The sequence below is a fragment of the Myripristis murdjan genome, chromosome 19 (assembly GCF_902150065.1).
Source record: "Myripristis murdjan chromosome 19, fMyrMur1.1, whole genome shotgun sequence".
NCBI lineage: Eukaryota > Metazoa > Chordata > Actinopteri > Holocentriformes > Holocentridae > Myripristis > Myripristis murdjan.
The window spans coordinates 8054988-8081907 of record NC_043998.1 but is presented as its reverse complement, the minus strand read 5'-3'; the positions used below and the strand labels follow the sequence as shown (position 1 = coordinate 8081907).

Genomic DNA, 26920 nt, shown 5'->3' with positions numbered 1-26920 from the left:
AAACACCAAAGGAAAAGTAAATAAATTCTTGATCGTGTATAAATTTGGAATGTATGATTTAAAAAAAAAAAAAAAAATTAAGCAACTCTGCAAAAATCCAGCGTTTATACTGGCTCTTACACACCACATTTTAAATGAGTTATCATAACCAGCTGATAGAAGCTTTTTTTATATAAATGTAATCAGCAGTAATGAAAAAAAAAGCCTGAGGGGAAATGCATGAGGCTGACAGTTTTCTCCGTTCATTCATCTGCCAATACATTCATCAGCTGCTGGATATGCCAACACACAGGCTTGCTTCTGCCAGAGCATGTCAGGGGTACCAATTGTGTGTTTGTGGTAATTGTCAGTGCCAACAAAGTAACGTGCCACCCGCACCAGTTACTTACCCATCAGCTGGTCCGAGTTCTGATTTTATGACCCCAAGCCATTGGACAATCCTGTCAAACCCTGGTATCTATTAACAGACCTAACGAAATGATAGATTATTCAGGTCGTTGTATTTCTCCCTTTCCTCAGTGGACTGTATACATTGTTAATACATTTTAAATGAAGCTATACTTCAGCTGTACAGCCATATATTACGCAGAACAATAACTCGAGCAAGTGGCATGTAATTGCTCTCTTTCAGACTGTAACTGAAGGAGAAAGTTAGCTAGTGCCTGTGTGCTGCTAGTCTTATTCTCACAGGGTGATGTATCTCGAGAGGACAGGCAGATAATCTCGCTAATGAACCCAGAATCTGCTTATGCTATGGAGAATAAAAAAGTCATTAGTGACTGCATCTTATCTGTCATTTAGAGCACTTAGAGGGAAACTTGTGTTGCCACGGTAATTTATCTCTCCCGCTTGACTGCACCCCCCCTCCAACCTCTCGCCTTGCAGGGTTCTAAGTGCTCTCCTCGGGGTGAGGGGGGAGGCGGGCAAGGAAATGTAAAGGAGAGGGAAGATGAAAATACAGAGGGGCTTGGATTTATATGAGGCATGAGTTTGCTCTCTAAATTAAAAAGCATATATCCTCTGAGCACATTGGTGAAATTGTAAAGAATGGGTTGCGCTGGAGTTTTTGACAAGTTTTCACCCAGCCGTTATCACTTGGGCACAGGTATTTTGACTGTAGGCACACTGCCAATTGTCTGTATTGCTGGAGTCTTTACGCTCTTGAGAGTTTTATGCAAAGTGATGCGCACAAGAAAAGTAAGGAGGAGAGCTGCCAATACTTTACTCATGATATGTAAAATAACTCGTTATCCACTAACAACAACATCATCAAATGAAGCTCTTGTTTTTCGCATGCTGTATGTTTTTCTTCTACAAACATTGATGCTCTCCCCTCCTGTAGGGAAGCTCCCCCAGGCACAGGAAGAGAGCCCTCCACAGTGACCCCTGGTCCAGGAGCAGCTGATGGCAGCACCGCAGGGACGGGTAAGGCCACTGGTGTTGTGGGGAACATTACTTTTGCAGCGATAGATAATGCTAATAGCCAGAACTGCAGTCTGGGTCCTGGCCTGACGGTCTCTGAGGTCACGTCCCGGAACTTTATAAGATTACATTCCTGAATTCGTTATAAACAATACGTGATTATGGTCGGTCCATCCATCCATACGCCCATCCATCCATTTTCTTGTTAGATATGCAGCTCAGGGTTGCTGTGGCAGCAGGGCAGGCAGAGCAGCCCACGTTTCACTTTCCCCAAAGGGAGCCACCCATGAGTGGCATCCTCATCAAGTGCACAGATTACCCCAACTGGCCTCTTTCTGTGTAGAGGATCAGTCAAAGAGTTCATTTGTTAAAACAGCTATATGCCGTTTCTGAAACATCCAAAATCCCAAAATTGTCGTGAAAGCCAAAATTGCCTGCGCATTAGCCTACTAGTATGATTTGCTGATTGATATTTAATGGGGAAAAACATTTATTCATTCATTCATTTCCAAACTGCTTATCCCCGTAAGGGTCATGGGGGGTGCTGGAGCCTATCCCAGCGCTCATTGTGCGGAAGGCGGGAGAAATACCCTGGACAGATTGCCAGTCCATCACAAGGCAGGGGAAAAACATGTTTTATAGAAATAAATACAATTGGATATATCGGATTTTGCAAAAGAACTCTAATGTCCTCTTGAATCACTGTATTCCTCATCCTGTTTATCAAATCGTGAGCCCTGCCACACGGCATAGAACAAGCTCATTTCTGTTGTATCTGCGATGCTATTTTTTTACGTCACTACTCAGAGCTTGAGACAATAGACAAGGGTCAGAATTAAATCAGGAACTTTGCTCTTGCATTACTGTTACAACATGCAGACTAGACAGACAACTAATTACAATGTGAACCTGAGCACTTCCACTTCCTGTTTTGAAAATCCTTTTGAAATGTAAGAAAATCAGGACATGTCTGCGCTCAGACCTGTGATTTAATGCACGCTGCTGTGATAAGATGGGAAAAGTTGCTGTGTAAAAGTCTTCTCCATTTTTTAAAAAGAGCCAATAGTGAAGGCATAGAAACATATGGTGAGGTTATACACTGGGAATTGCAATCGTAGTCTTGTTTTTTTTTTTTTTTTGGATAATTTAATGCTTCTTCATTTTATGTTTTTCGAGATAGGGTTCTCCAACTACACATAAGGTGGTCTACCACTTGGGGACAGCCATTCTTTATTGCCTCTGAGAACTTTTTTAGCACGTGAGCCAAGTCTGTTTGACCCAGTTTAGTATTTTAAATGATTCGTATAGTACATGAGGGTTTGACTGTATGGGCTTAGCTCCTCCTCAGAGACTTAGGGCCCTATCTTGCGCCAGACTCCCTAAACCCGCTATTTGCGGATTTAGGATTTAGGAAGAGGCGTTCCCCCGTAAAAGTTGCTATCTTGTGCACCTCCCGCTATCCGCAAAACACCTGCGCTACCCGCTATATTATGTATAGGCGTGTTTTGGGCGTTACGCCAGTTAAACCAATCAGTGTGCCAGGTGCCATTGCCTTTAAGGGCAGGCTGTGCTATCCTAAATCCTAAATCCTAAACCCGCGATGGAGAGAGGGAGGTAGATTTCCTCAAGGCTTCTACTGAGGCTAAAGCAAGTTGGCTTTATATACATATTATATATTATATTATAGGCGAGTTAATTCGGGAGGTGGAGCCACATGTGTCCAAGTGGACGTGTCACAAGGTTGTACTGATTGAGTAAAATCCCCGGGTCACACACCACACACAAGAGGCAGAGGTGGAACTATGTGTAAACTAATTTATTTGCAAGGTAGATTGGGCAAATAAAATATTAAAATAATAATAAAAATATAGCACAGCTGCTGGCTTATGATAAAACAATAAAACGTGCTGGGGTAAGTGTCCAATTAAAACAGTCTTTCCTCTAAACAGTCTATATGAGTAATATACTCAGTCCATTCCGGCGGCGTCCCGGTATCAGTCCGACCGTGTGCGTGGCGAGGCTCCGTCGGGGCGCGCATTGAAGCCGCCTGGGCGCGCTCTCGTAACAGCCCAGGGATAGCGGATAGCGGGTGGTCAGGACCACCCGCTACCCGCTATCCCTAAAGTGTGTGCGCAAGATAGCAACTTTAGGGATAGCGCATGAAACACGCCCACAGACACACCTCCAGGCGCAAATGACGGAGTCGGCATAAGGATAGCGGGTAGCGGGTGGCGCAAGATACCGTTTAGGGATAGCGGAAGCTCCTAAATCCGCAATTTGCGGGTAGCGGGTTGTGGCAGCGGATAGCGGGTGGCACAAGATAGAGCCCTTAATGACAGATACCAGGGAGTTGTGTGTGTGAGTGTGTGTGTGTATGTGAGTGTATGTGTGTGTAAGAGATACACTATATTACCAAAAGTATTCGCTCACCTGCCTTTACTCATACTATGAACTGAAGTGCCATCCCATTCCTAACCCATAGAGTTCAATATGATGTCGGTCCACCTTTTGCAGCTATTACAGCTTCAACTCTTCTGGGAAGACTGTCCACAAGGTTGAGGAGAGTGTTTATAGGAATTTTTGACCATTCTTCCAAAAGCGCATTGGTGAGGTCACACACTGATGTTGGTCGAGAAGGCCTGGCTCTCAGTCTCCGCTCTAATTCATCCCAAAGGTGTTCTATCGGGTTCAGGTCAGGACTCTGTGCAGGCCAGTCAAGTTCATCCACACCAGACTCTGTCATCCATGTCTTTATGGACCTTGCTTTGTGCACTGGTGCACAGTCATGTTGGAAGAGGAAGGGGCCCGCTCCAAACTGTTCCCACAAGGTTGGGAGCATGGAATTGTCCAAAATGTTTTGGTATCCTGAAGCTTTCAAAGTTCCTTTCACTGGAACTAAGGGGCCAAGCCCAGCTCCTGAAAAACAACCCCACACCATAATTCCTCCTCCACCAAATTTCACAGTCGGCACAATGCAGTCTGAAATGTACCGTTCTCCTGGCAACCTCCAAACCCAGACTCGTCCATCAGATTGCCAGATGGAAAAGCGTGATTCATCACTCCAGAGAACGCGTCTCCACTGCTCTAGAGGCCAGTGGCGGCGTGCTTTACACCATTGCATCCGACGCTTTGCATTGCACTTGGTGATGTGTGGCTTGGCTGCAGCTGCTCGGCCATGGAAACCCATTCCATGAAGCTCTCTGCGTACTGTACTTGGGCTAATCTGAAGGTCACATGAAGTTTGTAGCTCTGTAGCAATTGACTGTGCAGAAAGTCGGCGACCTCTTTGCACTAGGCGCTTCAGCATCCGCTGACCCCTCTCCGTCACTTTACGTGGCCTACCACTTCGTGGCTGAGTTGCTGTTGTTCCCAAACGCTTCCATTTTGTTATAATAGAGCTGACAGTTGACTGTGGAATATTAAGGAGCGAGGAAATTTCACGACTGGATTTGTTGCACAGGTGGCATCCTATGACAGTTCCACGCTGGAATTCACTGAGCTCCTGAGAGCGGCCCATTCTTTCACAAATGTCTTGTTTCACAGTCTGCATGCCTGAGTGCTTGATTTTATACACCTGTGGCCAGGCCAAGTGATTAGGACACTTGATTCTGATCATTTGAATGGGTGAGCGAATACTTTTGGTAATATAGTGTAGGTCTGGTCAGGTCATGTCCTGTCTAGCTGTTAATTCTTTTTATATTGTGTTTTTTTTTTCCCCAGCGGTACAGCATTTGGTACACACAGAGCCTCGCATAAGAGGCAGCAGAGTTACGAAGATTTCGAGTTCAGATTCAGGAGTCACCCCAGCCAACAAAGTGCTAAAGAACAGCGGTCCAGAATCAGCGGCACAAGAAGACAAAGAGACTAATGTCAAAGCCACAAGCACATCCTTAGCACAAGCTGCTCAAAGAGGGAAGAGTGGAGCTAAGCTGGTGCTGGTGTCATCAGGATTAGCTTCCAGTGAACAGGTATGAGGCACAAGCAACAGCTGAGTTTTGGCAAATATGCTCTGATCTGTTATGTGTTTTGTTTGATATGTTGCCTCAGCACACTGTTTGTTAGCAGAGTAGATACCAGTGAGGTGAGACTCCTACTTACCTTCTTGTTGCTCTGAGAAAATGTTCAAAATCATCTTTGCATCATATTATGAGATACATTAACCAGCCCCGCCTTGCTTCCTGTAGGTAATGGTAAAAAAGTTTGCCAAGAGAGTTGGTGGTCATGTTGTTTCCCAGGTGACAACAGAGGTGACCCATGTCATAATGCACACAGGTAAGAGTTTGGGCTGAGCAAATGATAAAAATATAATAAAAATCACAATGTGTCCAAATGCAACATTGTAATCACAAGAGCTGTAATTTTTTGTTAAATGTGTAATGTGTGCATTGTGTAAGCTTTGTGGTGCTGCAGTGAAATCATATTGTCCAGACAAGAGAAAACATGTTTGTTTGGTACAGACCCCAGAAAAAAATAACAAAACAACAGTTTGTTGTTGTTTTTTCCCAGTAAAAAATAAAATTAGGTTTATTCCCACTTAAATTAACTTAGCACCCTCTACTATCTGTCAAAATAAGTGCAATATTATATCGTTCAGCCCCAGTAAGTGTGCACACATGCATGCTTCGTGTGCATTTGCATTTGCACACTGATATATGTAGTACATATATCAGTGTCCACATAATTTTGATAGAATTGTAATAATGATTACTATATGGAAACACAGTCTCTTCAGTTAATGTGCCTCGGTGAACTGATCCATTGAGCTTTCATTAACAGTTCACAATGCATCTCATACAGAGCTATGAAACTGGCGCTTTATGTTTCACTTTAAGTCCCTGCTGGCACATTTACCTTTGGAAAAGCAGTTATTTGTTTCTCTTTACATGTGGTTAAGATAAGATAAGAATACTTTATTTTCCATTACATTTACTGGAAAAGAAATGTATCCTTAACATTCTGGCAACAGTCAAAACAGATGGTTTAAAAACACAGTTGGGGAGGGCGGTCTATTTTATAATGTTTCTGTTGAGAATGGCCACAGCAGAGGGCACAAATGATCTTTTGTATGTATTGTACGTTGCGAGTGGGACCTTGAGTCTCCAGCCTGATGACATCATCTGGAAGGATGTGTGGAGCCGTTGTAGGCCTGGGTTGCCTTTTTAGTTATGGATGTGTTTTGAGCCCATTTTAAGCTGCTCCTTAGAGATATTCTCTGTGTTTCACTCTTCCAGCTACATACAGGCTCACTCCTCCTTTAATTCACTTGTTGCTAATTACCCTCCAATAGATAATTTGTAATTTCGAAGCTTGCTGTCTCCAAAGCACCATATTAACCGTCTCTGTTATAGAGGCCTCTTTGATGGCAACTTTTTTCGGGGCAGCAGGAAAATGGGAAAGTTTGAGGATGTTGTTGGTTTGTGGCTTAACGTTGGAAATCTCTCTTTGACCATTAGCGGAAAATCATTTTAGATCATTAGTAATGGAACAATACTTAAAGAGCAACAGTAAAGTGCTCTCGACTTTTATCTAGAATTGAAGTGAAATGTAATTGCTTAGTCCCTGAGAAGTAAAACAACCAGTGACCCTGCTGAAAGGCCACAAGTAATGTTCAAAGTTAATATATTACTTTCTACTTATTATTCATTTAAAAAAAAAGTAATTACATCACTTTGCTAATGACTCATCAGGAAAAGTAATTAGTTTCCACACTAGTGGCATTACTTGACACGACAAAAAACATTGACATAATCTAAACAATAGTATTAGCTGTTATTTCAAATATCTACAATTCATTCATGTGAAATGATGGACAGATGTTGAAATAGAAAGCACTTAATAGAGCACCTCTGACAACATTAGGCTTGTCAAGATACATCAGTCCCTCATGTTGAATATTCACCAAAGATAATTCCTGCTCAGTGCCACATCCTCCTCTGGCTGCTTGGTGTGAAAAGTTAATTAGTTATTCTTTGTGTTTTGAAAATCCATTTGAAAGTTAAGTGCCTTGTGAGTCTGTTGTTCCTCGCACCATGACTAACCTTTCCACCAAGTTTCATGGAAATCCATTAATAACTTGTGGAGATACCTTGCCAACAAACTAACAGATAAATGGAATGAGGTGAAAACAAAACCCCTGCCCAACTCTGTTGGCAGAAGTATTTAATTCCCTTTATTGAATGAGGAGAACAAAGGAGATCACCTAAGTACATTACAACTAACACCAGAGTTTGCAAGTCTCAAACCAAACCCGTTCCAGCTCAGATTATTTAATTATTCCAACAGGTTTGACAAGGTCGGGCTCTGCACTGTGTTAGAAACTTATTTTGAGCAGCAGGCAGGCATCTTGTGTGACCCTCGGGTTGTCACGTCTTCCAGAGTGCAGGTCTAATATCTGTCAGTTTAGAAGTGAATTTTAGAAAGGAAAAAGGGATTAGAGGAAAAAATGCCAAAGGAGAGAGAAAAAAAGGTCAAGGGGTATAGTGACGGATGCGCTACTTTGAATAGAAACTCTAATGTAATTACAGAATTTGAAATTGCAGTTCGTTATACTACTTATTACAAAAAAGCAATCAGAGCACTGTTTCCATCCAATGCTTGCCACAAGGTGCATCTGACTGCGGAGTGTTAGAAGAACGGGAACTCATCCGCTGTCAGTGAAGGAGATCAGGACACGACCCAGCCCATTTTGCTCAAGTTTTCTTGAGCAAGTTGTCTTGACTCATGCCTGCCATATTAATGATGTAAGGCAGTGTTCACTGAAGTTCATGTCGGTAGTTCAGTGGCAGTGCTGGGCATTGGCCGCCACACTGAGGATTAGAGCATCAGCTATTAACTTTTGATTTGGTGCTGTATAATGGCCTCCCGCTGAGGTAGTCCTACATTAACATGCAAGTCAAGGAAACGAAAAAACAAAAAACAAAAAGAAGCACAGACGATAACAGAATAAAGCAGAGTAATGTCTGGAAGGGGGAGGCAGTGGTTTGAACTAGTACAGCAGCAGGTGGTTGGTGTTTCATTTTACACCAGAGAGAGAACGCTCCCAGCAGTGTCCTGAAGATCACAGAGGAGATCTTGTGGACACATATTGCTTGTTTGTGTCTGTGTACTACCATTGTGTCTGCTGTCTGTGTCATTACTCTGTCTAGACTGGTATCGCCAAGGTGAGCCGTCTGCTCTGAATCACCACTTAATAAATCCCTTATGGGACCTTGAGGATAATGTAATCATAGCATATCTTCATGAAATATATCATCAATTATTTAATAAGCAGAGGATTTCTCTTTGCTAAAGGATGCAAGCTGAACAAAGGCTGCAGAATCACCTCTTTGTGTGTAATATAGCCAGAGGTAGTATAATTTAAGTTGTGAGGTAATTTGTCTCAAGGTGTCAGCTCTGTTGGCTTAATAAACCGAATCACTGAAACAATCCATGATGGGATCATCAAGAAGAAAATAATAGATTCATAGCGGCTAAGTTTTAAAGGTGCAGTTTGCCGAATTGCAGAGGGTCGACCCTTAAGATGTATCTGACAAAAAATGTGGAATAAAAATGTTATTTGATTGTTGTTATTGTCAGAACAACTGAGTAACTGTGTTTCCATAAAACATTCGAATTAATTGCAAGGAAATTATTAAATGCTGCAAACAAATCAAACAAAATTAAGTATTATCTTTCCATAGCAACTGTTTAAGCAAATGAAACAGCCTCTCGCAGGTGCCAAATGATGACCTATTCTCCTACGTCATCTTGATAGCTACATGGCAGTGCCAAGTGTTTCCAAAATGGTCAGAATTATCAGCGACTGCTTATTATGCTGCAGGACAAGTGAACAAGGAGTGATTTTTCCACTTGTTGGTGTTACCGCCATCCGCCATGACAGCCAGCTTTGTCTGTCTGAGGTCAAAGAGCAGCCGGTCATGTGATTTAATCCCATGCACTCGTCCTGTTTTCATTTGGCAAAAGTATTTCCATCACAAAATATCACATTTATGTAAATGATGGATCAGATTTTTTTTTTATTATTATTTAATGTGCCAAAATATACATTTAAAAAGGGTTGATATAAATGCAGTTAGTGATACATTACATGCTCAGTTGAGGCTAAAAGTTCTCACTTTAAAGATTCCAAAATGTGTGTGTGTGTGCGACAGGCATGTATACATGTGTGTATCTGTGGACGTTGTGTGTGTTCTCACATTTGTGTTTCTCCTCTTCCCTCTGCCAGATGAGCAACTGGTATGCGAGCGCACACTAAAGTACTTCCTTGGCATTGCAGGCAGGAAGTGGGTGATGAGTTTCCAATGTGAGTTCAGCTCACTTCATAGTCGAGCCTTATCACTGTTGGATTGGGATTACTTCTTCCAAACAGGATGGTGGGGGAGGCAGCACATAGGCATGAGTGAAGAGGGGGAGCATTTCTTATATAATACAATAAACACCAGAGTGGTGTTTGTGCTGCTGACAGTAAACTCTGTTTTTGTTCTCATTTCTTCCCCGCAGGGATTTCCGAATGCTTCAAACAAGGCAGACTCTTAGATGAGGTAGGTTTGATTCTGTTGTCCTTGAATTGAAAGCGCAGTGATTTCCTGCTTCTGTTTTGCGATTTCTGTGCGTCTCGATGTTGGATTAAGGCTGCATGATGAATCCCTCCATGTGTTTTGCTGAGACGCCTCCATAAATTATTTGGCATTCCAATTGCTTTACCAAACTTTGCATCTGGTTCTTTGCAGTATTTGTGAAATTCTTTGCCAGCTAGTCCATAAACAATATTCGTGCATCATATAAAAGTAAATCGACCCCGCAAAACCAAAAGACAGATATTGTTAAATTGAAAAATGTTCTAACTGCACAATCTGGAATTTATTTAACCCTCTTGATTTTCAGTGTGTTTCACACAAACACTCTCACACGAGTTCTCAGCTGTTTGCTGGCCACCATGCAAACAATGATTTCAGAGAACCGAGATACTGTACATGTAAAATTCATGTTAAGTTGTCAGCTGTCATCAGTCCTTTTATCAAATGCTTAGTCAGGGAATTTGATGGTGAAAAGTGACTGCAGTGATCAAAACTAAAATGTCAGCGGTGGCGTGACTGTTTCGACAGGGGTGTCAAACCACCGTTGTGAACAGAGGCGTTAAATGTATAACATACTAATGAAGTCAGTTTGCGGTGTCTTCCAACAGAGTCCCTTTGAAGTGCGAGGTGATGTGGTGAACGGGCCCAGTCACCAGGGCCCCATGAGAGCTCGCACCACTGGGGCCGACAGTGTGAGTCTCACATACAGAACACCGCACTGTACATTATACGCACTATTTATCTTCTATTATTCACATTCAGATTCAGTTTACTGCCTTTACAACAGGAGCTGGTAGGAATTTTCTCCAACATGGAAACAGTGCGGCATTCAGCACAACACCAAGCTCATAAAAGTGCCAAAAGTACAGTAGCAGAAAACAAGACAATAAAAAGGAAGCAACAATAATAAAAGTATCAGATTTAAAGCAATATTGCTTTGCCTCATTGAGACAGCCTCCTCGGTCTCTGCCACTATGATATGAATGCATTTTATATGATGAACCACATTAACTATATCTCATAAGCACTCATCCCACAAGGCCACGGCATCACCATAGTAATAATTCACATGTACCTCACCGTGTTATTGCCAAATAACTACTTTGAACTAGCTGATTAGTAGCTGTAACGTCAGTAGTGCTGCAGAGATAGGTGGGGCATTAGCAACGCCAGGATATGATTGGCTCCCAGTGAGTATCTCAACTGCAGCCGCTTTTTCTTTGCCAACCAAAAATGAAGCAAAACACGGTCAAAGATCAATATTGTGACAATACTGTATGGCTGACTGTTCAAGTGCTTTCATAAGATAATTATACACAGAAGAGACTTTTGATAAAGAATCATTAGTAATGTGGATATGATGACCAAGCAGGTTGAGACAAATAAATCGAACAGCTCCAACAGTCTAATAAGTTCAGAAAACTGCATCCCCTTTAGTGTAATGTAGTCTGTAAATCCAGGAAAAGTCAACACTTGCCATATGATATTGCAATATCTGAAATCCCAGATAGTATCATATAATATCAGCATAATATTGATATATCAGTTATACCAAGCCTAAAGCTTCAAAATGATGTATATAATAATGAAATGTTTTCTACTGGTATCTGAGAATTTTGTTTTGTAAACCTAGTGCAATTCTGTGAGGAGAATCAAATAATGTGCGCCAGCAATGAACAGAAAATTTACTCTTGCATATTAAAATAAGCTCACATAAAAGAAGCACACACACACACAAAAAGAAACACTTTGAAAACGGTGCACTCGGCTGGTGTTGAATTTGAACCTGTTTCTTATGCAATCGTCTCTCTCAGCGAGCGCCCTGTTGTAAAACGGAAATTGCAGTTTTCATGTTGGACTGAGGCCAGTGGGACTAGTTCTTTTGCCACTGAGGGAGAAAATTAGAAATGGCTAGATGTCATGTTGGCCATATTGCCGCCTTTGAGGAGTCCCCACTAATTGAATTAGCAAGTAATTTCAGGCTTATTTGGGTGGGGGGGCTCCATCACAGGCCCAACACTCTGATGGAGTCAGACAGATTGTCCCGCTCATATTCACTTTCTGTCGCCTGCACCAACGTGACAGACAGACTAACAGATGAAATGGTCCGCCAGGGAGTTTGTCACCAGAATGTTGATGCCCAGGAAATCAGTGGCTGCAGTTGTGTGTGTGTGTATGTGCGTGTGTGTGTGTATGCGAGAGAGAGAGAGAGAGAGAGAGAGAGAGAGAGAGAAAGAGCTTGCACTTACATGTGGCTGTCGTGCATGTTATCACATACAGGCTCTAATACCTCCTGAGGGACATTAGGTGTTGTCTAAATTAAAAATCTGTAACAAGGACGCTTTTTTTTTTTTGTCAGACCAACCACCTCTGGCTAATGATCATTATGGATGGACAGGGAGGTGTGAGAAATTAGCATTTTTCTCTCGGGTAGCCTGGACATTTATCTTCTGAACAGTTTCATGCAGCCACTGACACAAGACTTTGATGTGAGGTGCCGTTTCCCTTTTTATAGTTGGCATGGTTCAAGAGGCATTTTGCATTCCCATTTCAAGCACGCTTATTGACCCTGAGTGCAATAAAACAATATGTCCCCAGTGTGGCGCGGGCCATTTTTCTTTGCATGCGCTAAGCTTGTTATTACCACAGAGGAAGGTAATGCGGTTTGTTCTTTTCCATCCCACTCATCCCTGAACTAAAAATACTACGCTGAGTGAGCAGTGAATGAACAAGGTGTTGATGTTTTTTCCCCCCCATAATAAACAAGAAATAACTTGTGCATTGTGGCTTAGGCTCAGTGTAGTGATGAAACAGTTGAGACCCCATTACTCTTCTCACAGTTGATCTTCTGAAACTGAACAATCTGCAGATGTTTTACCAGCAACTTAGCAAACATTTATGTTTTTATCTTTATTTTATTTCATCCGTGTGTGCTCTGTCTCTCTCTAGCTGCTCATGAAGGGCTACAAGATCTGCTTCCAGGGACCCTTCACAGACATGACCACAGGTAACGCAGCAACACACCGTGCCGTCTAATTAGAGAGCTAGAAGAGAGGTGGCCACAGTTTTTGACATAATAGAACAAAAGCTGAGACGTACAAAAAACTGTAACTCAGGGAAGGTTGTTAATTTTTTCTTCTTTTTTATTAGTATTATCATAGGGAGTCAGTTTCAGTTTGTACACCACATGTCGAGTCAGTAATTAGAGTCAGTGCTTTTAGACAGTTTTGTAGCCGCTGAAAACACAACATCATGTATCGCTATCCTTTTTCTTCTACAATGTGACAAAAATATCAGAACATAATTACTTCAACATTATTTATTATGATCACTGCAACATTAGGTCTTCAGGCTGAAATGTCAAAAACTGTAACTAAGGGATGGGGGTGAATCTTTGGCTTAAACATTTTTGTTTGTTTGGTTTTGTTTGATTTTCTTTTTCTTTTTCCCCTGAGAATCAGTAATGAATTGATGCAAAGCATTTCACTTCAGTTCAGGCTGAAGTCAGGCCTTGTATTTACAGCATTATTTTTAGCTGATTGATGCAGTTAAATTGGGTAGAACTTATAACCGGTGCATCGGTTCAGTGAATATAATGATAAATCCCCAGAAACTAAACAGATTAATTGGTAATGTAAAAACTAGGCTCACTTTGTTTGCCTTCATGTCATTACAGTATGTATGTGTATGTGTGTTGATATTCCTTGTAACAACCAAATGCTCACAAACCGCTCCTTAGATTCAGTTAAATTTCCCCAAAATAGACCAGTCCTGGCTGTTGAGGAGTCATCACAGAACAACTGGCATCGTAAGCCCCAGTTTGTCGTTTTGAGTTGGCACAGTTCAAATGTTTTGGTGAAACAGCTTGCACACACAATGAGAGAGTACAGGTACACAAAACATTTGACTAATCTCGACTCAAAGTGAAAGCCTCACATGACCTTAAATGGTGCTTTGGATTGCATCAGCACCACACAACTCCAAAAAAAAACAGTGAAGTACATGCTATGTGATATAACATCTATCCAGCAGCTACATTATTTAATTATAGTCATGTCTCACAACTGATTGGTGACCTGATGGTACATATCACCTTTACCTAGAGAGTCAAATTACCTACATTACTGTATTCCTCACAGAAGAAATGAAAGCAGCTGCAGAGGTAGGGAGCCACAGTGCTGGGATCTGTCAGATAATTTGATAAGGTTAGGTTAGGTTGATTAGGTTTATGTCATTGCTATAAATATGCTGTGAGACTGTCAAACCTGTCAAGCTGCGCCCGAAATACCAGCTCAGAAAAATGCTGCTAAATTCTAAGCAACAAATCAATAGTATCATCTCATTGTCACACATTTGGTATTTTAAGTAATTCAGAATGGGATTTGCATTCAATGGACTAATTAGTCAGGGTGTTATTTTTTCTGTTTTTAAACTGATAGCAAGTATCATTTTAGTATTCCGTTTTTAGGCATAATTACATAATTATTTCATATGCACAAGGATAGAAATAAATGAATACATTTGAAAACAGTTGTTTTGCTCCAGCATGCTCACAATAATGGATGGGCACATGCTTTATAGCATATGCTGTTCTCATAAACATTGTGCACGCTGTGCATGCTCCCCAAAGAGGATGGGGTGATAAGCTTTTTTTTTTTTTCTTGCCTGCATTTATATTGTAAATGTACAGGACACATGCTGAGCGTTTGAATATGTTGTTAAGATCTGTGCATGGCAGCCCTCAGAGCGCTTGAGAGCTGAGTGAAATCTAGACCTTTGACAAGCCATGTGGTAAATGACTGGGAATAGAAAATGTATGTTAAATTTATTTTCACTGAAAGATCCTCAGTGATGGAATCAATTTGTGAACATCAAACTATGATTGTCACTCAGTTGTGAGATTCAATCCAGATGATTTTGAGGCTTCTTTCACAGAACATGAACTGCAATTTATTTTTACAATAAAATGTATAAGAGACTAGTTAAAGTGATTCAGTGGGTTCTGTTTGATATGCCATAATGTATCATTTGTCAACCATCCTATAGCCATCCTCATTCACTTTGTTTTTTCTCCCTTCCTATTCCTTTCCTTTTGATACACCTCTTGAACTTTTCTAGTTAACATGCTCTGTGCCTCACCTCAACACCTAGACAATGACCTTTATCAACATCAGCCAAATGAAACAAGACATTGTAGACTTGCATTTGCATTTCTCCAAAGATTGAAGAGTGAACCTCAAACATGGCAGTATTTGATGGGAATCCCCCCTTACCTGCAGGCATGCTCTTAGACACAGATTAGTTTGCTTCATGATAATTTTTCTGTACTTAACACCAGCGTCTCTCTATGAGATAAATACCATGTCATATTTTGCAATTGAAAAAAAGCTTTGAAAGGTTGAAACTCAGTGTCTGAAAGCTTGAAATATAATAAAAGAGGGTTTGCAAGATTGAGACTAAGGTTTGAAGGCTTGCGTAATGTTTTGAAAAGTTCAAACCGCTGAATACCTGATTTAGTAGTGGAGTTTTTGTTCTTCTCAACAGCGGCACTCTCTCTAAAGTGTTTCTCCGGCACATTTTCAGAGTTTCACTGTTCTCCCAGTGCATTAGTTTGTTCTCCAGGCTTGAAACCTTGTAAACGGTGATCTGAAAACCTCTGCAAATATTTTTTTGGGGGGGGGAAGCTTTGAAACATTAAAACTTGGCTTTCGAAATGGCGAATCTTCATTTTGAATCTTGAGGATGTACATTTGCACTTGTCATGCGGACTGTTCTTTCAGGGTTGAGTTTACAGCACCCATTTTTCAGACAACTGTCCTGCACGTTTGCAAGCTCGCGAGTCACATGATGTTTGCCTCGCAGCTCTGGTGTGAAACTCTGAAACAGATTGTCCAGGGAAAAAAAAATAAGCTGGGACCCTGGAGGCAGGTGCGTTCTCTCTCTGTGCTGAAGTACAATCCAATCACATGTCCTGTTTACTGCGTTAGGTGGGATTGACAAACTGCCCCACCAATGATGCAGCTGTTAATCCAATGGCCCAGATTATTAGTCTTTATTGGTCATTTATTAGTCATTTTTGTTTTATCTGGTTTCATCATTTACGTTGTTTTGTTTTCCTGTTTTTAACAAATGCAACTTGAAACTGAAAATGTGTTGAAGAAACACTGTAAAGAGAGTGCCGCCGTTGCACTACCAGCTCATATTTGCAGCGATTTGATTTTTGATCCTTGAGCCTATCAAAATATTATGCAAGCCTTCAAAACTTAGTCTCAGTCTTGCAAACCCTTTTTTATTGGATTTCAAGCTTTCAAACACCGAGTTTCAACCCTTCAGTGCTTTTTTTTTATTTCCAGTTTCAAAATATGACATGATATTTATCCCATATCCTGCAGGACCCCGATAGACACCTGCCTGGTTTTGAGGCGAGAAATGAAAAGGACAGAGCAGTTCACAGGGGTTTTGACTGACAAGAAGAACAGCTTGGGAACCTACGGTGTTTTTAATACCTGTCATTTTGGGACTGGTGAACAATGACAGGCGATGCTAGAGCGTGGGTGGATCCAGTATATAGACTTCGGAATCATGTGAGTCATTTCTCGCATAGTGCCTTCATATTGCACACTGGTTGCTATGGAGGCGCTTTGCTGCCTCAGAGATATTTCAGAAAATAAGTGGAGGCTTATTGTCATAGCTACCTTGCCTCTGCAGGAAACAGGTTACAGGTCCCTCTTTCTCAAAAAGTAGTGAAAATGGACCTTTACATCACCGCACCAGCCTAGTTTATGATTGCAAAGTGTCAGTAGCTTCTAAAGCACTTCACCCTCAACTCCAAGGTAAAGAGTTCAGCCTCCTTCCATAGAAAATACCTCAGTTGATGCACATTCTCTTTATGCATACAGCATGGATGAATAGATAGGTAGATCATGGATGAGGGTCTCAAGGGTCATATTTTTTAAAAACCCACAAGCTGCACTCCTCTTTTTTTCCCTCTTCCCGTGGCTCTTAAAGTGCTCTTGTTCCTGCTGCCTGCTGGATCGATGAAGCTTTGCTAATGGGTCAACATCTGCTAGCTAGCGTGAGTAGTTTGGAGGCTTTCCTTTACACGGTGCAAACTCGAGGATGGCGTCTGTATTCTCCATCCTAACAGGGTTTCATCCATTATTTAATCGCTGGGAGTTTGTGTGTGTTATATGATGAGGGTTATCTATAACATGCAGTATTGGAAAGCTTGCAGTTTTCCCAACATTAGCACCCCCGCGTGAGAGGAAATGAGCGTGAAGCAACTGATGGCGTTTTCGTTTAATGACTGGTCTGTTTTGATGTTTGGTGGTTTTACACCGCCGTTTTCCTCATCCAGAAATGTTGAGGTCAGTGTGCGCTGAATGTTGGAGTGAGATACACATGCCGAATGAGTGGAGACTCTTTTATTGACATCTTTCCCACCTTCTCATCAAAAGAAATCTGATCCCGAATCAATCTGTGCTCAGTTTCTCCTCTAGGTAAACAGCTGAAATGAGGAAGGAAAAATTCAGATCCTCCCACTGAGACGTGTTTAAACAAGGTTTCCCGAGCAAGCATTTTCTCACTTTTGTGTGTGTGTGTGTGTGTGTCCGTCCCAGATCAAATGGAATGGATGGTAGAGCTCTGTGGAGCAGCTGTAGTGAAAGATCCACTTCTCCTCAACAGTAAACAGGTAAGAGCATGTAACTATTAAGTTTCTCCCCTTCTCAAAAAAAATAGTCTGATTTATTTCAGAAAATTGAGGCAAAAATCAGCAGTAGTTTATGATCTAAACAGTTGGACCAGACAATTTTGTGTGGTGGTTTTATTTGCAAGAGTTTATCGCAAAGGTGTGACGGCCCTGCTCATAGCCTGATTGTACTGCTTAGGCCTATCACTATGGTCACTACTGTTAAGGTATTTTGGCTACATTTTGGTTTTGAGTATGGGCAAACATCCGTGGAAATAATTCAGCAAATGTGAATTCACTCAAACAGACAAACAAAACAAAACTTCAAAACTCAAGTCAAAGCATTTAATTAAACCAAGGGTGTGTTGCAGCCAAATGCTCCAAAATAAGAGCTGCACAGGCTCTAGTGTTTATTTAAATAATGGTTATAAGACAAGGTGAGGTGCGGTTAGTTTTTTTTTTGTACCCGAAAGGTAGACTTGGTTTACAGTAGGTGTGCTGGCCTCCTTTTCCACACACAATCAACAGCTCAAGACAAGACATGGCAGACAAAGGTGACAACAGTGCTAAATACTAAAAGGGTAACCCTCTGTAAAAACAAGATTAAAAAAGCCATCAGTAAAAACAAGGTAATAAAAAGAAGGTAGAGATAAAATATATCATTAATCAATAAAAACAAGTTAAGAAATAAAAAAAAAAAAACAGTAAAAACAAGATAAGAGGAGACTTGCAAGAATCCATCAATAATCAATAAATTACACAGAAATTTGCTCCTGCTACATTGATGTTGTATTACTGGGACTATGACTAGTTATGTGTTGGAAAATGTTACTGCGGCAAGTACAACTTAACACAACCTTCTTTCACACCGTGACAAAAATAATTGTTTCCGAGGAGAATACCTCACTGACTGTATTGCCCATGAGACCATAACAGAAACATGGCAGCAGTGAACATGTCACCTTGTTTTGATCTGTAAATGCAGCGTCCCCTGCGCCGATCAGTGTCATTTTGAAAATGCCACAGCGCAGCGGTGAGGCCGATCAAAATGCTGGCGAGGTGACTCATGTGTCTTTGGATTCTCTCATCAAAGACATTAATGTTCTCCATAATCTGTTTCATCTCATGCGCAGATTAAATATACCCCTATTAAACACATACCCTGCCAAACAATGTCCAAGGCAAGTCATGGCACATTTGAAGTTCATTTTGTTATTGATCAACGTGATAAACCAGCATTGATCAGAGCAGAGTAAGGGGGAACGGGACCAGCGAACTTTGAGCACATCTTTGTGTATGCACAACAGCATTGATGTATAAGACAGTGTGCAGTGAAATGTCCTGTCAGCTAGATGTGTGAACAAGCATATGTTGCACTCACAGCTCACTAATCATAGATAATGTGCAAACACCAGTTTCTCAGCTTAAAGATCTTTGGGTGTAGAAAGCAGCTTGGCTGTAGCTTCTCACTAAGATGTGTCCTATTTACGCTGGAGGCCTTAATGCTGGAAACTGCTTTAGGATTTCACATTAAAGACTTAATGAAGTAAAGCCTCTGCACAACTGAATGCACAGTAAATGAAAAGGGGGCAAAAAAAAAAACAATGATGAAATGATGATGTCCCAGTTTCCCCTTGGGGATCAATAATGTATTTCTGATTCTGACTCTGAAATATGATTGTTCAACAGTTTTCGTGTCTGCAAACAAGTCATATCAAGATATTATCTGGGATCATTGTCCCTTGTGCCTCTCACTCACATGCCCAACTTGTGGTGAAGATGAAGTAACAGAACATTGTGTAAGCATTACCTTGGAAATGAGCCCTCAGCGCTGCGCCCCAAGCTCACCAAGAGCTGCCAGTCAAAATGTTTTGAACGCGGGTGCAGGTGAAGTGAGCTACCTTCCTCAGAGCATGGAGGGAGGAAGCATGGAGAAAAGGATTTGCTCACTGGATGGAGTGCAGATTTCCTGTGGTTAGCAGCACCTAAATCAGTAAATTTTTTATTGACTTACGGGATAGGAGAAATAGCAGCACAAGACTTGGTCAGGCATTACCAGTTACCCTTACATATTTCCAACAAAGTGGATTTTTTTTAGTTTTAATTTTTCAATACTGAGGCTAAATAATGTTTTATTGGTAATTTATTGTTATAACTGGAAACTGAGCACAGGTGCAGACTACCATTGCGTCAGGCATTTAGGATCATTATGAGATTATGTACACAGTTGGCCCATAAAGTATTCACCCCCTGGGATTTTAGTACATTGCAGTGTAACTTGTCATGTTCCAGTTTTAATGACTCAAATCCACTCATAATGTGCTTATGATGACTCACGTGTTATGAGCAGCACAAGCAAAGTATCACCTGTAGCAAGCAGAAGACGTTCAGCAGGCAGCAAACCTCTGCCAGCAGCTCTCCAACTTGCGAAGCTGCAGCCTCATAACGGTTTTATGTTTGTTTATCGTTTGTCTCGCGGGTTTGATTGTCAGAGGAAACAGCACGTGAACTCAGTGCTGTTTGGCCGCTGATACAGGTGTGAGAGCCGCACACGTCCAAAAAAGTCATACAATGGTGGAAATCCCTCATCCACATCAGCGGCGAAACCTAATCAGCTGATCTAGTGATTGTCTGGATTGTTGCAGCTACCGCCAAGTCCCGCTCATTTTTTAGCATTAAATTGCACGTTGTTGTTGTTTTTTTATTCTATTTTCGAGCAGAAGTCCCACCAGCTTGTGATCGTGCAGCCTGGGTCAGAATCATCGCCGTCCAAATTCAGCGGTGAGTCCTACCTGGAAATAGCAGTTCATTTTCATCATCTGCACTTATGCACATACATACACAAAATTCAATCTTGTTGTCTCTCTTCCAGTGACACACACACACACACACACACAGTCACTCACACACACAAACAGAGTTCATAAAGACAGGGATAAGATTGACAGCAGCGAGGGGAGCGGGTTACATAATTCATGCACGACTTCGCCTGGGGCTTAGGGCCTGGCACGAGGATAGACCTGTGGAGTGTCAGACAGGAAGTGTCTGTGTGTGTGTGTGTGTGTGTGTGTGTGTGTGTGTGTGTGTGTGTGTGTGTGTGTGTGTGTGTGTGTGTGTGTGTGTGTGTGTGTGTGTGTGTGTGTGTGTGTGTGTGTGTGTGTGTTTGTGTGTGTGTGCGTGTGTGTACTAGTATTACACCTGTCAGTATTAGATTGAGCTCTTGACAGAAGTGTGCATGATTTGGGGAAGTGATGACATTTTGGACAGGTGTCATTTTGAAACGGGGCTATTTAACCCCTAATCATTCCTCCCCCTTCTTTAGACCCGTTTTAGTGAGGGGACAGGGGATCATCGGGGGAATAAAAGGTCAACGGTAGATGCCAAATACAAGTGGTATACATCATCTGAAAGCTGGGAACCTGAGGATTAATTTGAGATGCAGTTCAGCACTGTGTGTCAAGTTATTATATCCATAAACCTGTAATAAACATTGTGTTGCAATTAGGCACCTATAAAGTATTTTTTTAATTTATTCATTTAGATTGCATAACATTATAATGGAAGTATATCATGGCCATTCCGACACTCATTTATGCGTCATAAGGTGTTGCAGCAATTTTTTTGGTTGATACCATTTGTTACACAGACTTGATGCAAAATTTAACCATTTTAACCATGCAAGAATTGATAAAAATGGTCAAAAATCCCTTCAAAATACCACATTAGGACACCAAGACCGTGATGACCAACATAGAAAAATTCATGCTGTGATAAGGTGAAAAACTTTTGACATTTGGAGATTTCTGAAGGCATTTTGGCAGTTGGATGGTGAGCACTTTTGTCTGCAAATTGCTCAGAAACTCAACCTTATTGGCAATATACCTGAAAAGCCATACATGCTCTGAATGCCCTCAGTTTCTTGTTTGTGGTTGTAAAGTTTCCTGAGGCTGTGATTATCCTGGAGGTCCCAATAGGTCATTTTATGCAGTGAATGAATAAAATTGGGCTCATTGTTTGAGTCTCAGCCATTTCTAGTCATACCCAGTTTATGCAACTAATGACTGTTCAGGCCACAGTATGCAAAAATACACCGCTTTAAAATCGACGAAAATAACACCACGTCTAGTATCAACCAGGGCAAAGCAATATGGACAAATCAAATATCAGAATTTATTTGACCAAATACCTCAATATTGAAATTGTGATGATATTGTAGGAGAAAAAGATTGGTTCTTATTTAAAATATTTATACACACGAAATTTCCAATAAGCAACCACTGGTAATGTTGATGTGATCAGCAAGCAGGTAGAGACAAATAATAAACAGTCTAATAAGTTCAGAAAATTGCATCCCTTAACTGCAATTCAACTTTTTTAAATCAGGAAGACAACATTACACTTCACGATATTCCAATATCCTAAATCCCAGTTAGTTAGGATCCTAGTTAGGATGTGAAATAGTGTTGGTGTAAGGTCCTCTATATATCTGAGAGGTTAAGGAATAAATGTAGTGAGTAGGAGTAGGAATACTAGTACATATGCATATCTGCTGGTGAGTGTGTGTCTATTAGTGCGTGCGTGCATGTGTGTGTGTGTGTGTGTGTGTGTGTCTGGCTGTTTGTGCGATCTGGCTGGAGAGTGACAGAACGGTGAAATGGCAGACGCTGCCAGCCAAAATGAGACGGGTCCCCCACAAGAGTGAGGGGAGTGACTTCCCAAGAAAGCAAGTGTGAGGGAAGGTAGGCAGTGGAGGAATGGCCGAGAGAAAATGTCAGATTGGAGAGAGGGGGAAATGTCAAAACAAGTTGGGCACAGAACAGAGAGGCTGCCAGCGAGAGGGGGAAGTTGACAGCTTGAAAAAAAGAGAGAAAGCAAGTGGCTCCGGATCCCTCCCTCCCTCTCCTGGCATCCTAATTTGCGCTACTGCATATTTAATGTGGCCTTTCCTCTTCCACGTCCTCTGGCACTCATAGCCCAGGTAATCAACTACACCCCCCCGCCCCAAACCCCCAGACGTCCCCTCGTCCGCATCGATTGGAATCACACACACACACTGTCTCTCCCCCTTTCTCTCTCTCTCTCCCCGAGCCATCCTCCACCTAATGGAAATATATTATCTGTATGTGCACACACTCAAGATTGTGTTTCTTGCATGACATGCTGTTGATGTGTTAGTACAGTTGCTTTAAAGGATGATGCTATTCAACTTAACAATTCACGCATTTTCTCATTGCCGCGGCCAGTCCAATCAGAATTTTTGAATATGAACAAGTTTCCAGAAGATAAGATGCAATTTTAATCATTCTGCATTATTCATGTTTTTATTCTCTGAAGCACGTTACAACTTCTTGTTTTGAAAGGAGGTGTTATAGCCTACAAATAAAGTTTACCACACAGTTTCACTATTCCCAAGGACACCGTCATAGTAACATTCACTATTTTCTGGAGTAGCCAGAAATGGTAGTTTTAGGTTTTAGTAATTTAAGTTGTAGTTTCATTAACATATCAGATGGGTTGGAAAAGACTGATAGTAAATGTAACAACACCTAATTTTTCTGAGAATAATAGACAATGACACATTATCTGGTTTAAACTAGTAACTCTACTGTATTATGAAGCTCATATAAATGTAAAAGTTGAGACTTCAGCTAGTCATTAGTAGTTAACCCACTAGTTAGAGCAGAGTGGATTCTTACCTATTCTTACCTATTCTGATTTATTCTAATATATTCTAATCCATTTTACTCCAGGACTGTATTAACTTGGAGTCTGTGTATTTGTTAGCTTACATACAGTTAGAGCAGTGTGAGTCCATACAGGCTCACACTGACTCATACAGACAATATACAGAGCAACACATAAAATGAGCCCGTTTCACAGTAGTGCTCTCTTGTCCATTGCATTATGCTATCAAAATTTATTTGTGAATGATAAACTCAAGTGCATGTTCCACATGCAGGCATTGTAAAGTGGGTGGAAAATGCTGCGGCTGTCCATGTACATGATTGTGTTGTCATTATCAGAGGTACTTCATGCTCCGCCTTCATCCTCTCCACAGCTCTCCTGAAGCGAGCCACAGTGCTGACCCGCGGTTGGCTGCTGGATACCGTGGCAACCTACACACTCCAGAGCTTTAACAACTACACACCCTGAACTGGCCGACCTTTCGCATCCTCAGCTCCCCTCTGAGACTTGTTTTCTTCTTATGACCCAACTTTTTATACTCAATAAGTAAACTTTCACCAAGCCATTCTGTTGAGGAACTGAAAGCGCTGTGTGATTTACAAATGTGTGTGATGTACATAAAGTTTATTTAACAAAAGATGTGTGAACTTTCCTCCTTTTTTTCTGTGCTTATGCAGGTTAAGACCTTTTAATGCAACCAACGACCTTCTCTTTGCATTCAGAATGTGTACATAGACTTGTGTGACTAATACCTCTTAATTGATCAATTTATATAGTCAGACAGGCCAATTAATATATATAAACATCATATAAAATTGTTTATCTAAGAGCATTAAGTCTCAAATTGTGATGACAACAAGAAACAAACCTTTTCGTGGCTGATTTATTGATCATATTAAGGGAACAGCTGGTTTCAAAAGCATGTGTTGATACTGGGAGAGTTGTTTACACGTTTCTGAAGGCTGGACTGTGCTAGAGGAGCATTATGAGCCCCTTAATTAGGAAGTATTTCTTTTTAAATGAGCATTATTATGAAAGAATTGCACATGGAGACTGGCAAACATATTGCTGTTGATCCCACCGGCATCTCATTGATTTGGAATTGGGTGTTGATATCCATCTCTACATAATAGTTTACTGGAAATTTCAGCAGTACTTGGTGATGAACCTTTTGATGCTGTCGTGCATATTTGGCACAACACTTGGATTTTATTTAGTTACACAAAGTTCTTGCACCATTTCTGAAGGAATCAATTTTTTCCCCTTGGAATTGTATTAGAAATTAATATTATTCCCCGATCTTGAAATGATATTGTTTTGAGGAATTAAATTAGCTACTACAGTTCAGTGGTATAGCTGACATAGACTGTCCAGCTACTATCCATAAACATCGTATTGAACACCCAACAAAATTTTAAAATGCCCTCAAGCAAGTAATATGTGTTCAAATGATGGAATAATGAAATGGAAAATGTGAAGCCAGAGAGATAAATCATGCATCATGTGAAATAATTTACTTTTCTAAAGAGAAAAAAAATTCTTCAGAAGTCATTTTGAAGGACAGCATAGTTTGAAATGTATGCTGTGTGTGTTTTGCTGGCCAGTTCTTTTCTGCTGGGTGCAACATTTCTCTGAAGGGGGCTCGCTCAGAAAAACGCTTTAAAGGCTCTACGCCGCTCACCACACTGCCTGAGTGTGGAGGCTTTTACCAGGAACTCCATTCTTGGTGGATTCAGAAAACATTTACCTTGACTTCCCAGTGTTCGAGCATCCTCTCTGTGTCTTCTGTATTTTAATAAGCCTGTTCCTCATGTCTGTTCTTCAATATTCCCACAGCTGCTTCATGGTTCTTTGACGGTTTACAAACCCCTTGTGTATACAAGCTTTTTCGTCGTAGCGGAGAGCCTGTAGCTTCTCCGAGCAAGACCAATATGCTTTGGGGGCGGGAGAGGAAAAGGCAGGACATGCACATGCTCTGCCAAGGGTTTTCTTGAATTATTGAACAGCCAATGTGTGGGAATAAAATGAGAGGGAAGAGATTCAGAGGAACGGACCATGTGAGGGGACAACAATGACCTCTGCCTGTAAGAGGCATGCATCAAATGAGAGGAGCATTCAGATACTGAATTGGAAAGTAGTGCAACCGAAACACTTACTTATTCATGTGTGACAAAGGTGCAATTTAAAAATTAAAACAACTTTTCTAAATGGATATGTTTTATGAATCTAAGGTGAAATACAAGATATGGACAAAAGTATTGGGCCACCTACACACCTACACATTATCTAAACTGCATTTTAAATAAAGTTTGAATGATTTCTAGTCTACTGACCACTCAAAGCACTTTACAATGTTTGCCTCACATTCACCCATTCACACACACATTCACACACTGATGGCAGAGGCTACCATGCAAGGTGCCTAGCTGTTCATCAGGAGTGGTGAGGGGTTCAGTATCTTGCTCAAGGACACTTCCACACACTCTGGAGGAGCTGGAGATCGAACCGGGAATTCTGTGGTCGTCTGATTACCAGACGACCACTCTACCTGCTGAGCCACGCCGCCCTTACAGGAGCTTTTATGACATCCCATTCTAAATCCACAGGCATTAATATGGAGTTGGTCCCGCCTCTGCAGCTATAACAGCTTTCACTCTTTTGGAAAGGCTTTCTACAAGATTTTGGAGTGTGTCTGTGGGAATTTTCATCCATTCCTCCAGGAGAGCATTTGTGAGGTCAGACACTGATATTGGACCAGAGGGCCTGGCTCACAGTCTCAGATCTAGTTCATCCCAAAGGTGTTGGATGGCGTTGAGGTCAGGGCTCTGTGTGGGCCAGTCAAGTTCTTCCACAGGTTATGGAGCTTGCTTTGTGCACTGGGGCACAGTCATGCTGGAACAGAAAAGGGCCTTCCTCAAACTGTTCTCACAAAGTTGGAAGCATAAATTTTTCCAAAATGTCCTGGTGAGCTGAAGCATAAAGATTTCCCTTCACTGGAACTAAGGGGCCGAGGCCAACCCCAGAAAAACAAACCCATAGCATTATCCTTCCTTCACCAAACTTTACAGTTGGCACAATGACATCAGTGCTTTACACCGCTCAATCTGATGCTTGGCGTTGTACTTGGTGATGTAAGGCTTACATTCAGCTCTCGGCACACAGTTTTTGTGCTGATGTTAATGCCAGAGGAGGTTTGGAGCTCTGCAGTTATTGAGTCAGCAGAGCGTTGGCCACTTTTATGCACTATGCACCTCAGCACTTGACAACCCCACTCTGTAACTTTACATGGACTGCCTCTTGGTGGCTGAATTGCTGTGGTTCCTTAACGCTTCCACTTAATAATACGATTACAGTTGATGATGGAATATCTTGGAGGGAAGAAATTTCATCAACTGACTTGTAGCAACGCTGGCATCCTATTACATTACTGTTCCTATTACATCCTATTACATTACTATTACAGTGCCACGCTGGAAGTCAGTGAGCTCTTTAGAACGAACCATTCTTTCACAAATGTTTGTAAAGGCAGACTGCATGGCTAGATGAT

General features: G+C 41.3%; 1 protein-coding gene across 1 annotated transcript in view; it reads left to right on the top strand.

The window, feature by feature from the left end:
• LOC115377426 (breast cancer type 1 susceptibility protein homolog) overlaps positions 1 to 24004 on the top strand; it is a 33639-nt gene extending 9635 nt beyond the window's left edge. Inside the window, exons 12-21 of the mRNA XM_030077135.1 lie at positions 1343 to 1425; positions 5143 to 5390; positions 5607 to 5694; positions 9647 to 9724; positions 9922 to 9962; positions 10607 to 10690; positions 12948 to 13005; positions 17618 to 17691; positions 20409 to 20469; positions 23747 to 24004. Coding sequence (XP_029932995.1) covers positions 1343 to 1425; positions 5143 to 5390; positions 5607 to 5694; positions 9647 to 9724; positions 9922 to 9962; positions 10607 to 10690; positions 12948 to 13005; positions 17618 to 17691; positions 20409 to 20469; positions 23747 to 23841 — 910 coding nt within the window. The 3' untranslated portion in view covers positions 23842 to 24004. The remainder of the gene's footprint in view (positions 1 to 1342; positions 1426 to 5142; positions 5391 to 5606; positions 5695 to 9646; positions 9725 to 9921; positions 9963 to 10606; positions 10691 to 12947; positions 13006 to 17617; positions 17692 to 20408; positions 20470 to 23746) is intronic.
• The last annotated feature ends 2916 nt before the right edge of the window (positions 24005 to 26920 follow it).